General features: G+C 42.9%; 1 protein-coding gene across 3 annotated transcripts in view; it reads left to right on the top strand.

The window, feature by feature from the left end:
- LOC147124941 (connector enhancer of kinase suppressor of ras 2) overlaps nt 1-14,824 on the top strand; it is a 1,271,510-nt gene that overhangs the window by 1,120,791 nt on the left and 135,895 nt on the right. For all 3 annotated transcript variants that reach the window (XM_085995047.1, XM_085995029.1, XM_085995038.1), the window contains 2 exons: nt 10,047-10,095; nt 13,103-13,275. In XM_085995047.1, coding sequence (XP_085851173.1) covers nt 10,047-10,095; nt 13,103-13,275 — 222 coding nt within the window. The remainder of the gene's footprint in view (nt 1-10,046; nt 10,096-13,102; nt 13,276-14,824) is intronic.

The following is a 14,824-nucleotide window of genomic DNA, read 5'->3' as shown; positions in this document are numbered from 1 at the left end:
CGGTGTGCGCAGTGCCCCGCTACCGCCCCAAATGCGAAATTTAGTAGCGCCCCCTGCTTTAATGCCGGTCGCAATTTGCGACCGGCTCAGGGGGGCCTACCTGCGGTGGTTGAGGTGCGGGGCGGCCATTTTTTTTGCTGGCCACCTGCCAGCACCTCCCCGCGCCACCGTCCCCGGCCCCCTGAGCCCCCCCCCGCGGAGTGCCGGCTGTGTCCCAAGAGCCCGGCACTTCTCCTCGGTGCCGGGCTCTTTTGCCGGCACTTGCGCTCTTCGAGCGTGCTGCAGCAGGCCCCTCCCCTTTACGAAGGGGAGGAAGGCGCGCGGCACGTTGCGTTGCGATTTTTAGTTGCAGCGCCCCAGGAGGGATGCGGGGCGCCTCGAGTAGCGCCGCGCTTCCGTCTGGGGCGCTGAAAGTGAATTTGCGGCGGGCGGCCGCGACTCCTTCCAGGGCGGTACTTTCGGCGCCCTGGCAAGACTGCCCAGTGAATTTCTAGGCCTTTGGCTTTACGAATTTGGGGCTAGCCCGGATATCATATGATTTCCTTAAAAACTCTTCTTTATAGTGGGAGCAAAAATAGGCTGTCCTTGATCCCTCTCGAGTACCTAACAGAGCATTAATCTCGGCAATAAGTCCAGATACCTATACACTAACGTAAGGTGCCAAGAAAATCACTCCTCAGAGTCGTGGCTTCAAAATACATTTCCATTCTTGCTGTTTCAGTACCAAAGATATCATGTCGGAGGGTCTTGACAGAGATGTGAGTGATCAGACAGCGCATTAAATGAGTTTGACAACCAGATGTGAGTAAGAAATACTGGGCCAATTCTATCATTTTTTTTTTAAACGTGAGGCCACCGATTCATTGTGGCTGTCTGTGCCTTGAGATGCTGTTACAGAACGCAGGAGCAGAGTAGCTTCTGAAAAGAGTTTAAATTGGCAGCACTTGGGTACCAGATGAACACAATCTTCACATACCATATCGGCAAGTGGTGGCATTAGGACAAGCTAGAGACTTGTATCATGGCAAACTCAACAGAACTGAGGTCATCGTGTACTGTTATACCGCCGTTTGATTACTAGATTTAGTTTATGCGTAATAGTGGACTTCAGTTTAACACCATGTAAAATTTGTCCTTTCTCCTTCCTTGTAGAAATTGTAGTCCTTCCTGCCAAAATGCTGCATTCATGAGAATTTACCTATTATAATAACCTGTGTTTAGTGGTATATTTAATCTTGTGTCCTTATATTGAATCAGCTAAACAAAGAGCAATAATTGTATGTTGCCACACTTCAATTCCCTGAATACAACAAAAAAAAGCCAAACAGAGCATTCATTATTTTGCAATCAAGCGTCTTAACAACCAAATGCTCAATTGTGCAGCAATTCTTTTGCAGCAAAAACCAGGGGGAATGCGTGTGATTCTCCAGGATCAAAGTAAGCTGCCACTCAATCAGTAGGATAGTAAATGAAACATGTTCTAAAGCTGACAGTCCTATCATTATCTGTATTACATCCACAGCAAGATGATTGATGAAAGTGGCAAATGCAAGTAACATTTTCAGATGTTTTGAGTGTGCAAGACACACTAAGGCCTCGATTTTAACTGCCCCCACCTGGCGGAAACCGGGAGTGACTTCAGAGCCTCAGAATTTGGCATGTGTTAAAAAATATCAGGGTGTGCCAGTAGGTGACTTAATTCTGACTGGTGGTAATTTTAACTTCAGGTGATAGTATAAAGCAGGCGATATCAGTTCAGCCTCCCATTATACATCTTGTCTGATTTACATTAAAGAAAAGAAAGAACTTACATTGAGTTACATTGAGTGTGTAGCACAGAAGCAGTCCATTTGGCCCATCTGTTCTATGCCGGTGTTTATGCTCCACTCGGACCTCCTCCCACCCCTCTTCATCTAACCCTATCAGCAAAACGTTCTATTCCTTTCCCCCTCATGTGCTTATCTAGCTTTGCCTTAAATGCATCTATGCTATTCACCTCAACCAATCATTGTGGTAGCACGTTTCACATTCTTACCACTCTCTGGGTGAAGAAGTTTCTCCTGAATTCCCGATTGAATTTATTAGTGACTATCTTATATTTATGACCTCTAGTTTTGGACTCCCCTAAAAGTGGAAACATCTTCTTTACATCTGCCCTATCAAACCCTTTCCTTATCTTAAAGATTTCTATCAGGTCACCCCATAGCTTTCTCTTTTCTAGAGAAAAGAGCCCCAGCCTGTTCAGCTTGCATTTATATAGCTCCTTTCCCGATCTTTCAGGACATCCCAAAGCGCTTTACAGACATTGATTTTAATGGGAATGAAAATCGGGCGAGGTGTACAACGGGCAGCTGATCTGATATCGCCCGTTTTACACTATCACCAAAGTTACCCCCATTGTGATTCTAAATGACCATGTGTAAAGATGTGCAGGTTTGCCTAAAATAGCTATCCAAAAAATATTGTAAAACCACTGCATGAAGTTTTCCTCTTGGGCAGTATCCTGCTGTGACTTTGGCCGGACAAGGTTTCAGTTCACCCATGGTTACACTGCTGGCCTTGGCTGATTTTCAGGGTTAGCCTTATTTGCATAGATTAGGCAGGATTCCTGCCTGTCTCCGAGATGGGAGATCGCTGCTGCAGACATGCTCTGAGACAGCTAAAGAAAAAAACGTGGTTTTTTTTCTTTAATTGTTCAAAATTCTAAGGTCGAGAGAATATAATGGCCATACCTTGCGATTAATTATATTCCTATGGTGGGACACAGGCCTCCCCCAATCAGCTGGATGCCAGGATTGTACCATCTGTCCCAGGGTTCAACATTGCCATGGCATTAATGCTCGGAGATATGTCCCATAATGAACACGTCACCTGAATATACCCACCCATACTCACCATGGTAGTTTGAGAATTTGAACTTGATTTTTAAAAATCTGGAAATAAAAGTCTGGTATCAGTTAAAGTAATCATGAGGCTGTCAGCTTTAGATGTCGATAAAAACACAACTGGTTCACGAATGTCCTTTAGGGAAGGAAACCCGCCGCCCTTACCTGGTCTGGCCTATATGTGACTCCAGTCCCACAGCAACGTGGTTGCCTCTTAAATGCCCTCTGAAGCATCCTAACAAGCCATTAAGTTGTATCAAACGGCTATGCAAGAAGGCTCCCAGCCACCTTCTCGGGGCCACTAGGGATGGGCAGTAAATGCCGGCCTTGCCAGCGATGCTCACATCCGAGAATGAACATTTTATAAAAATGTATTAAATGGTCTCCGTCACTTCAAAAAGCTGAAAGCCATTGTCTTTAGTTCCCACTACAAACTCCATTCCCTGACCACCGTTTCTATCCCTGGCAACTGTCTGAAGCTGAGCCAGACCTTTTGCAACCTTGGTGTTGTGTTTGATCTCGGGATAAGCTTCCGACCACATATCTGCTCCATCACCAAGACTGCCTACTTCTACCTCCGTGACATTGCCTGACTTCAACCCTGCCTCAGCTTATCTGCTGCTGAACCCCTCACCCATGCCTTTGTTATCTCTAGACTTGACTATTCCAATGCTCTCCTGGCCAGCCTCCCACATTCTACCCTACATAAAATTGGGTACATCCAAAACTCTGCTGCCCATATCTTAACTCGTACCAAGTCTCATTCACCCATCATCCCTGTGCTTGCTGATCTACACTGGCTCCCAGTCCGACAGTGCCTCAGTTTTAAAATCCTCATCCTTGTGTTCAAATCCCTCCATGGCATCGCCCCTCCCTATCTATGTAACTTCCTCCAGCCCTACAAGCCTTTGAGATCTCTGCGCTCTCCAATTCTGGCCTCTTGTGCAACCCCGATTTTAATCGCTCCACATTGGCGGCTGTGCTTTCAGCTGCCTTGGCCCTAAGCTCTGGTATCCCCTCCCTAAACCTCTCCGTCTCTCTATCTCTCTCTCCTCCTTTAAGATGCTCCTTAAAACCTACCTCTTTGACCAAGCTTTTGGTCATTTGTCCTGATATCTCCTGTGGCTCGGTGTCAAAAATGTTTTCATTGATTACACTCTTGTTAAGCACCTTGGGATATTTTGCTACATTAAAGGCACTATTTAATGCAAGTTGTTGTTAATGAAAGAGGAAAAATTGACCAGCCCAGGAAGACTGTGGAGTTTCCTGGAGCTCCCAACAGTTTAAGGGTTAAGGCCAAATACTAGTTAAAGACTCACTTCTGTTACTGAAGGACTTGTTAAATGCCCATCAAAAATAATAATTTCCAACATAATTAACTTTCACATAAAGCCTCAGTGGAATCCCTCGAGCATCAGACATTCCCTATTCCACAGTGTTCTTGTACATGGGGATTGTGAAAAATTTATCTCCAACAGTAAATTGAATATTTTATAGAAACTTTATTTAATTGTGTCAAGTGTTTCCAGTGCTGTGTCCCTTACTGTAAAATGTCTGCTGATATCTACTTAATACTTTCATTAGCTTATTCTAAGTGTTCACAGATCTTGAAAATGCTGAGAAATGCAGCAACCAGATATATAATATGTTATACTTTCTAAGTTAATGTAAAAAGACAGCAAACTATCTTTAAGGTGACCCAGTTTGGTTTAATATTGAAAGATGTCACAGTATTTGATTGATGCCTTGTTTTGTCTCCTGTAGGTAAAAGTATTCATACTAAATAATTCATTAAATCAACAGAAGAAACACATTTGATGTGTTTTTCAAAATAAATAAAAGTGATGCCTGTCCTCCCCAAGATTGCCCAAGTTGAATTTCTGACTGATCTACTGTCAATCACATAGGAAACATGTTTATAGGATTATCTAGACTGTGTAGGGAATAAACCCACTCCAGCAGTCAATGATTGCAATGCTAAATGCTGCCCTTCACTGGATTACTGTTTGAAGCAGTAGATTTGCTAGTGTACTGCTGCCATACATCAGAAACCAGTTGCAATTCAGTGAACTGAAACAAAGTAAATTTATGGTGATTTATCAGATGTTTAGATGTCCAGTAGCACTTGCTATCTACAGTTTTGAGGGTGAAAGAACAGTGCAAAAGCTAAATGTCGTTTCACTGCATCATGTGCAAGTTTTCTTTTTATTCATTCTCGGGATATGGGCGTCGCTAGCAAGACCGGCATTTAATGCCCATCTCCATTTGCCCTTGAGAAGGTGGTAGTGGGCTGCCTTCTTGAATTGCTGCAGTCCGTGTGGTGAAGGTACTCCCACAGTGCTGTTAGGGAGGGAGTTCCAGGATTTCGACCCAGCGATGATGGAGAATTGGCGATATATTTCCAAGTAAGGATGGTGTGTGACTTGGAGGGGAAATTGGAGGTGGTGGTATTACCATGCACCTGCTGCCCTTGTCCTTCTAGCTGGTAGAGGTCGCGGGTTTGGGAGGTGCTGTCGAAGAAACCTTGGCGAGTTGTTGCTGTGCATCCTGTGGATAGTGCACACTGCAGCCACGGTATGCCGGTGGTGGAGGGAGTGAATGTTTAAGGTGGTGGATGGGGTGCCGATCAAGCGGACTGTTTTATCATGGATGGTGGCTAGCGGCATGAGTGTTGTTGCAGCTGCACCCATCCAGACAAGTGGAGAGTATTCCATCACACGCCTGGCTGCCTTGTAGGTGGTGGAGAGACTTTGGGGAGTCAGGAGGTGAGACACTCGCCACAGCATACCCAACCTCTGACCTGCTAAAGCGGCCAAGCAATTTATGTGGCTGGTCCAGTTGAATTTCTGATACAAGAATACTCTTGTGACATAATGACATATTTGGACGAAGTTTGTGTTACCATACTACAGTTGTCAAACAAAGTGACGAAAGTTGTCAATTTTCACGATAATGACTGCCATTTCAGCTTGACATGGATGTATGGTAAGCTGTCTAGTACCTCCCTGCAAGGGGAATCATGGAGTAATCTCCGCACTGACTGTCTTATTAAAAGAAAAAAGGAATGGTTTACATTTATATATCGTCTTTCACGACCTTAGGACGTCCCAAAGTGCTTTACAGCCCATGATGTATTTTTGAAGTGTAGTCACTGTTGTAATGTACAGCAATGTGATAACGACTAGATGATCTGTATTAAAACCACAGGTTCAGTTGTCTTGCATGGATGTAATATTGCTCAATGTTGCTCTTTGATATGGTGCTATTTGATTTATGTAAGCTTTTCTGAATAATATTCATGAATTCCACTCAAACTCAGCCAATATAAAGTACACTGTTCTTAGATGGCCTTTTTGTGGCAAGGCAGAAAGAACCTCAAACTGTCTGGAGAGCATTTGATCAAAGAAATGTTGGAGACCAGCTGTGTGACGTACCTCACACACGGGCTAGTTATTTTTTATTTATAATGTTCGCTGCTGGTAGATGGTCTGAAAGGTTCCAATCTTCTGATACTTACATAATATGAAGAATGTACTGTTTGTGGAATAAATCTTGCCACAATTTTGCTTTAAGAGTGCATTTTAAGGCTTGCTATTAAGCTCTCTTTTAGTCATTCACTGCCAGCAGTTCTTTGGAAACTCTAACATACATATTCTTAAAAACAGATTTCATAGTACTGGGTGTATCATTATATTACATAGAATTATATAGATTTACAGCACAGACCATTTGGCCCAATAGGTCCATGCCGATGTTTATGCTCCACCCGAGCCTCCTCCCACCCTACTTCATCTAATCCTATCAGCATATCCTTCTATTCCTTTCTTCCCCAGCTGCTTATCTAGCTTCCTCTGAAATGCATCTATGCCATTGGCCTCAACTACACCTTGTGGTAGCAAGTTCCACATTCTAACCACTCTCTAGGTAAAGAAGTTTCTCCGAAATTCTTTATTGGATTTATTAGTGACTATCTTATATTGAGGGCTCCTAGTTTTGGACTCCCCACAAGTGAAAACATCTTCTCTATGTCTATCTTATCAAACCCCCTCATAATTTTAAAGACCTCTACTTGGTCACCCCTCAGCTTTTTGTTTTCTAGTGACTATATTCTCATGTCATATATTCTATATGCTCATAGGCTTACCATCCAATTTTACAGCACAGAAGGAGGCAATTTTTCCCATTGGTCTAGAAATTCAGGTCGGGGGCTTCCCGCGGGTGCAAGCCCCCGACCTGCACTTACCTAGTGTGCTGGCCGTTGAGCTGTGGGCCCACGTGGGATTCCGATCCTGGGCCTCCTCCACTGCCAGCGCGCAGTGCTTACGTATCCCAGGGGCGCAGTTAGTTTGATGCGTCCCCTGGGATCACGTGGGCCATGGAGAGCCAATGGTAGCAAGGAATGCTTCATTCATAAGTTTGACAGGAAGAGCTGTCAAACCTATAAATACTATAAGCCCCAAAACATCACTAAAACCTCAAATAATTTTTTTTTTTAAATCACATTTTTAAAATAAAGTATAAATTACATGAAATAACTTTTAAACAATATAAATTTTTGAAAAAAATAATTACATTTTCTAACAGGGCTAAAAATAAACTTACCTTTCTTTAAAGTATTTAAAAATAATAAACCTGTGGAAAAAATGTTTTAATTTTAATTAATTCGCCTTGCGCCAGCTTTTTAAAAGTGTAACTGCTGGAGACTTACCCTCCCGGAGAAAGCTGCAAAAAAAACATAAGTTCAATGCGCATGCGCTGCCTCTCCGGCGCACGCGTTCGACTTCTGAACCCCTTCTTTCAGGGGAACGGAAGTGCCGGTTTCCCGCGCATGCGCAGTACATGCACGGAACCAGCAATTTCGTTGGGCCTACGTGTGAGTACCCCATGCGTGCTCACCCGTTGGGACCCGAATTTCTGGGCCATTGTGTCTGTGCTGGCTCTTCGTTTATAACAACCCAAAACTAATCCCACTGCCCACAGCCCTGCATCTTCCTTGATTTCAAATATTTATTCCGTGCATAAGCGCAGCAGGTTTAAAATGTGTATATAATACTGGAATTAGTTTGTTTGTTTCCCATGTTTTCGGCTACTAATAGGAATTATGGGGATGCAATTGGTTACATAGGATTACATAGGATATATGGCACAGAAACAGGCCATTCGGCCCAGCCAGTCCATGCCGGCGTTTATGCTCCACACGAGCCTCCTCCCATCGTTCCTCATCTAAATCTATCAGCATAACCGTCTATTCCCTTCTCCCTCATATGCTTGTCTAGCCTCCCCTTAAATGCATCTATACTATTCGCTTCAACCACTCCCTGTGGTAGCGAGTTCCACAATCTCACCACTCTTTGGTTAAAGAAGTTTCTTCTGAATTCCCTATTGGGTTTCTTGGTGACTATCTTATATTGATGGCCTCTAGTTTTGCTCTTCCCCACATTCTCTCTGTGTCCACTCTATCAAAACCTTTCATAATTTTAAAGACCTCTATTAGGTCACCCCTCAGCCTTCTTTTTTCAAGAGAAAAGAGACCCAGCCTGTTCATCCTTTCCTGATATGTATACCCTGTCTACGTCTGTGGAGTGAAATGGGCTTTTAGCGAATTGGCAGCCCATTTTACACAACGGCCATTGGTAAAGAAAACCGCACGCAGTGTAAAAACCAGCTGCCGATTCGCCACAAGCCCGTTTCAGGCTACTGGCAAAGACCAATTTCACCTTCTGTATGTTTATATGAAAAGTAGCAGTTTTGTGGGGGGGGGGGGGGCATTTTTTTAAAATTTCCTTTGAAAAGGCACTGTCTTTATTGAAATGCTGAATACTGGAAAGGCCATATGCCACTTCATTACAGGAATGTCACATGCAAGCGATGCACTAATGTTCTTGAGACATGTTCTGATGCAGTTTGTGTCCCCTTACCACAGCTGCCAAACACAGAAACGTTTTCATACAGATATTGAGGGTTAACTGTTTGCCTTTAACGCTGCTGATGTGGAGCTTCCTGAGCCAGCACCACATTGGGAAGTCAAGCAGGCATTCATAGGGCCACGGTTTTCTGTTCACTTGTTTTAATGGATTGAAAATCATGCACCCACAAATCAAGCGTGCACCTGAATTCCCTACATAGAGAATAGTTGGGTGATCTGATTGTGGTGTTTAAAATGATAAAAGGATTTGATCGGGTAGATACAGAGAAACTATATCCTCTGGTGGGGGAGTCCAGAACAAGGAGGCATAATCTTAAAATTAGAGCTAGGTTATTCAGGAGTGAAATCAGGATGCACTTTTTTCCCGCAAAGGGTAGTGGAAATCTGGAACTCTCTCCCCCAAAAGGCTGTGGATCAATTGGAGCTTTCAAGACTGAGATCAGTAGATTTTTATTAGATAAGGGTATCAAGGACTATTGATCAAAGGCAGGTAAATAGAGTTGAGGTACGGATGAGCCACAATCTAGTTGAATGACAGAGCAGGCTTGAGGGGCTGAATGGCCTACTCCTGTTCCTATGTTACAATTTACCCTAGTGGCCCTTTAAGTTCAGCTTGACAAAAACATATAAGGATGATAGATTTTTCACATTCACAGTCAATAGGTGGAAAATCTCACCCTACGGTAAACTGTCTAGTAGGTGCCTGCAAATGGAATCTTGAAGTGATTTTCACACAGTTTCTCATTGAAAATGTGGGCTCTGTTGTCTTTGTGGTGATGTGAAAAGGCTGTATTATTCCTGACTGTTGCTTTTTGATATTATGCTGACAATATTTGTGCCTGTTGGTGCTCTGTGCTGAATTCCCTGGTAGCCTTTCTCATGTAGGACTGATGAAGGATTCCCTGATGTCACTGCCAGCTTTGCACAGTTCCCTCCAGCATGCAGTCATGTCTTGAACCCTTCTGGTTCTCAACTGTGGTCACTATAGTACCTGCACTGAAAAGCAATAACATCAGCATCTGCACCACTTGGTTTGACTGCAGAGTACTGTGCATTTGAATTGTTAGTTTCAATCCATGATATAGAATTAATGCGATGGATAAACTATGGGACGTGAAATAAACCACAAGGTTTCTTTTATAAACTTGGCAATTAATATTCTTTTTCAACGTGCTTCAAAGCGTCAGTACATTGACTATAAATGTTTAATTATCCTGTTTGCTTGCTTTTTGCAGTCTTTTCATTACGCCTCTCTGAGGGCGAAAACCAAAAAGAGACCCAAAGGTAAGAAATATACAAGTAAGTCCGTTTAAATCATTGAAGGTGGCAGGACAAGTTGAGAAGGCTGTTTAATAAAAGCATACCATATCCTTGGCTTTATAAATAGAGGCATAGAGTACTAAAGCAAGCAAGTTATGGTGAAACTTTATAAATCACTGGTTCTGCCTCAGCTGGAGTATTGTGGCCAAGTCAGGGCATCACACTTTAGGAAGGAGTTCTGGGCCTTGGAGGGGGTGCAGAGGAGATTTACCAGACTGCTACCAAGGATGAGGGACTTGTTATATGGAGAGACTGGAGAAGCTGAGATTGTTCTTAGAGCAGAAAAGGTTAAGGGGACATTTAATAGAGTTGTTCAAAATATATGGGGTTTTGATAGAGTAGATAGGGAGAAACTGTTTCCACTGGTGGGAGGATTAGTAACCAGAGCACACAGATTTAAGATAATTGGCAAAAGAACTGGGGGGAGATGAACAAAATGTTTTTTACGCAGCGAGATGTTATGATCTGGAATGCACTGACTGAAAGGATGGTGGAAGCAGATTCAGTACGAACTTTTAAAAAGGAATTGGATATATACTTGAAAAGGAAAAATTTGCAGGGCTATGGGGAAAGAGCAGGGGAGTGGGACTAATTAGATAGCTCTACCAAAGAGCAGGCACAAGTGCAATGGGCCGAAAGGCCTCCTTCTCTGCTGTATGATTCTATGATTCTATTCTATAAGGCTGAAAATTTTTGCATTGTAGCGCCAAGTTCCAGAAGAACTGCTTAACCTTGGTAGCATTGCATTCTTTAAGCTGTTATTGAACTAGCTGTCATAGTACTGCAATACTTCAAATCATGATATTTTTGTGTAACCTATATTTGGTATTCTTTTAGCCTTTATAGCATATATCTGCTTTTACCACATCGCTTTTTCTGAAAGGTTTGTGTAAGATGCAATCTTGAGGATTGCGATTAATTAAATCATTATTACTTTTGATCAGCCATGTCTGTAGCCGTACACAAGTGGAATAACAAGTGTGCAATGAGATTGCAAACCGGCACATCTATAAAATGTACAAACAAGCTCACTGCTTAAACCAGCTGCTCCCGACTGCATGAATGAACTTTCTTTCCCCTGCCCCCAGCCACAGTCCATTCTGTAAAACATTCCCCAGTCAGCAGCCATAGCAACCAACAGCTAACCTATCCACAGTTCCATTGCACAATATATCACACTGCAATCGTTTGCCATTTATGTAGGTAAATAGAAATTCAAACTGATTTTCATCTACACAAAATAATTCAGTATAGTCACAAGAGCAGTGGAAATTCTTAAAACAAAGCATCAACCTGTCGATCTTAGTCTTGAAAGCCCTAACTGACCCAGCATCCACAGCCTTCAGGGAGAGAGAGTTCCAAATTTCTGCTATCCTTTGTGTGAAAAAATACTTACTTGTTTTGCTCCTGAATGGCCTAGCTCTAATTTTAAGATAATGTTCTTGATTCCCACCAGAGGAAATAGTTTCTCTGTATCTACCCTATTAAATTCTTTTAACATTTTAAGCACCTCGATCAGATCCACCCCTCAATCTCCTATACTCAAGTGAATACAAGAAAAGTTTATGCAACCTTTCCTCATAATTTAACCCTCTAAACCCCGGTATAGAATCCATACTACACTCTCTCCAAGGCCAATATATCCTTCCTGAGATGCCGTATCCAAAATTAAATGCAGTACGCCAGATGGGGTCTGACCAAGGCTCTATACAACTGAAGCTTAACTTCCTCTGCTTTGTATTCCGGTGCCCTTGAGATAAAGGCCAACGTTCCATTAGCTTTTTAATGGCTTTTTGTACCTGTCCACTGGCTTTTAATGATTTGTGACATCCTTAATATTGACATCCTTTGGATAATTAACACTATCATATTCAATTCTCTTTTGTGCATTGGTTGAAATTCATCATAACATTGCAAATGTAAAAGCCTTTGAAAAAATCTATGAAACTTCATTGGGATATGTGAAAGAGACAAATATTGGCATTAAATATCAAAATTTACAACGCTGAAAAACCTACTCCACAGCAGAAACCGGAATTGGCTCCAATTTACTGCATGTTTTTTCATTTTTTTCAATCCTGCATGATCTTTTATTTTTGTAGATTTGGGTAGGTGACACAACCCCTTTTAACAGTGATGAGGATTGCTGTTTATTGGAATGTGTTTACCATTTCCTCCCACCTTTTCTGAATGAATGTAGGAAATCAATAATACTGCAATAATAGCTTTAATTTACAACCACAGAGCAGAAACACCAAGCCTAATAAACTAAAATAACATAAACCTCGAAAGGTCTGTTGCCGGTACTAGTGATGAGTGCTTAACGTGCTTGGGCATTCTTGTGTCTGCTGTTTTAATTGAAGTATTAACCCATTTAAAATAAATAGGTTATCTCTTTGTTTAATATCACAGAAAGAGGAATGTCTTAAGAATGCATTAAATATTTCTACCGTGTAGCATTCGTGCTGTTAGTCATACTTTCACCCTACATTTACCAGCTTCTCATCTTTTCCTGGCCTATCCTTTCCTGTGGTGAGTGGAATTTGGGAATACTTCAAACCAGTACTGCTGCGTAAGCCACTCAAACATGGATGCACTTGATTACAACCAAAGAGAAGTTAGGTGGTACTCTATCAGGACGGCACTATATTCCTCAATTATGTTGATGCTGAATCAATGTAAATGTTAAAAAGATATACTACTTGTCATAAATCACAACTGCTACAAGAAGTACTACTGAACTGCCAGCTGAGGGCGCCGCCCGAGGAGTATAAATACTCGGGCGTGGGCCCACCTTGGCCAGAGACAGCCTGGAAACAGGAAGCTAGTGACTACTAACTAGACCTCCATGTTTTGTTACAAGTCGATTAAAGCCTTGCTTTATGTACAACCAAGTGTGTAGTCTTTATTACGTCACTACTCTTGCATACATTCTTCCTTTTTGCAGTTTCATTTTTGTTTCCTCCATCAGGTTCCCTAACTGGTGCCAGCAGGAGGCGAATTTCCTGTAAGGACTTAGGCCATGGGGACTGTGAGGGCTGGCTGTGGAAGAAGAAAGATGCCAAAGGATACTTCACTCAGAAATGGAAGAAATATTGGTTTATTCTGAAGGAAGCTTCACTCTATTGGTACACAAACCAAAATGTAAGGGACATCCTCCTTCCTATGCTCTTCTATTATCCAAGAGAAATTAAAAGAAAAAAGGTCTTTATGCAAAGAGACTGACTGAAATAAAATAAGAAGAATGCAGTATTAGCATTCAGAGGTGGCTGCATTGTCCCAGCTTTCTGTCGCACAGAGCTCTTAATAGGAATGATAGAATGGCATTAACAAATGGAACAAATACTTTGAACTCTTTGGTTGGAATTTTCTGGAGGTAGGCGGGTTGAGGGTGGGGGGAACTCTAAGGCAGGAGGTCCTGCAGGCCCTGCCAGCTTTCATGGCAGGGCCTGATTTGCATGTGAGGCCTCGGTTTCCCACCCACAGCCAGCCAGATTGAGAGGCTGGCTGGCTGCGGGCGGGTAGGCCTACAGCTGTAGAGAGGGAGGGAGGGTTCGGTCCGGGGGGAGGATTGGGCAGGGGGGTGGGTCGGTCGGGGATCGCAGGCGGCTCGGCCGGGGAGCGGGGTTGGGGTCGGTCGGGGTCCACACGAAGAGTCGGTTGGGGATTGGGGTCGGCCAGGGATCGGTACAGTGGGAGAGAGGATCGGGGCCAGCCACTGGAGGAGTGTGGCCGGCCTCAACATCATCGGTGGGGTGCAGTTAAATTCAAAATGGAGGTTAAAAGAAGAGTCTTCCAGCCTCATCATAATATTTAAATTGACATTCCGCCCCCTGGGAGTGGGTTGGTCGCCCGCCTCCGTCAAAACTGGAAGTGGGCGGGTTGGAGGCGGGATCAGGTCAGGAATCCCATTTTTAACAATTTAACTGCCCCCATGCGCCAAACCCACCCGATTTTTAACGGGAAAATTCCGGCCTTTGAATCTCTTTGAACATGGGTCTTTACAATTTGCCATTATTTCCCTATTTTCCCAAGTGCATGAATTCTGAGTACCATCATTTGTGCCGATTTTATCTTCTCCATTTTTATTGGTGATCGGCAGAGAGATTTGATCAATTATTGACTTCTTTGTTGCACATAGCTAATTTATGCTTTAGAACCATGGGTGAACCCAAGGCTCTCACTCCATATGCTGCCTGGATGGTTTTTGCTTTGAGGAGAATTTTTCCCTCTTCCACTTATCCCCTCCTACCCCTACCCCCTTCCATGGCACCATCCCACCCCGGCTCCCCCACCACTCGTCCCCCACCCCCCACCCTCAGCATAGCTTTAAAAAAATACTTGATTGTGGGTTAAACATTGAACACCAATTACTTCTTTTATTGGAAACAAATCCACAAAACAAAATTATAATCAAATGGAGGGACAGGCCACCAACATGATAAATTGATTTACAGTGACTGAGAATAGCTGGCAATGAGAGAGAATATGTACAGCAATCATTAGTGCACCGTTTATGTCTTGTTGTTAATGCACACTACCACTGGTTTAAACCATTTTGCTGCTGATTTTGTGACAGTGTGAACACAGAAGCAAATGCAATCCCTTTTAATTTTAATCAACATTTTAGTTCACCCTCTATAACAATTACTGGCATTGATGTAGTACCTCTAACAGAAAGAACACAAAATGA

This window comes from Somniosus microcephalus, chromosome 1 (genome assembly GCF_052327205.1).
Source record: "Somniosus microcephalus isolate GS21.2 chromosome 1, FLI_Smic_1.0, whole genome shotgun sequence".
Lineage (NCBI taxonomy): Eukaryota > Metazoa > Chordata > Chondrichthyes > Squaliformes > Somniosidae > Somniosus > Somniosus microcephalus.
Note: the sequence above shows the minus strand (reverse complement) of the source record. Positions and strands in the feature narration are given on the sequence as shown.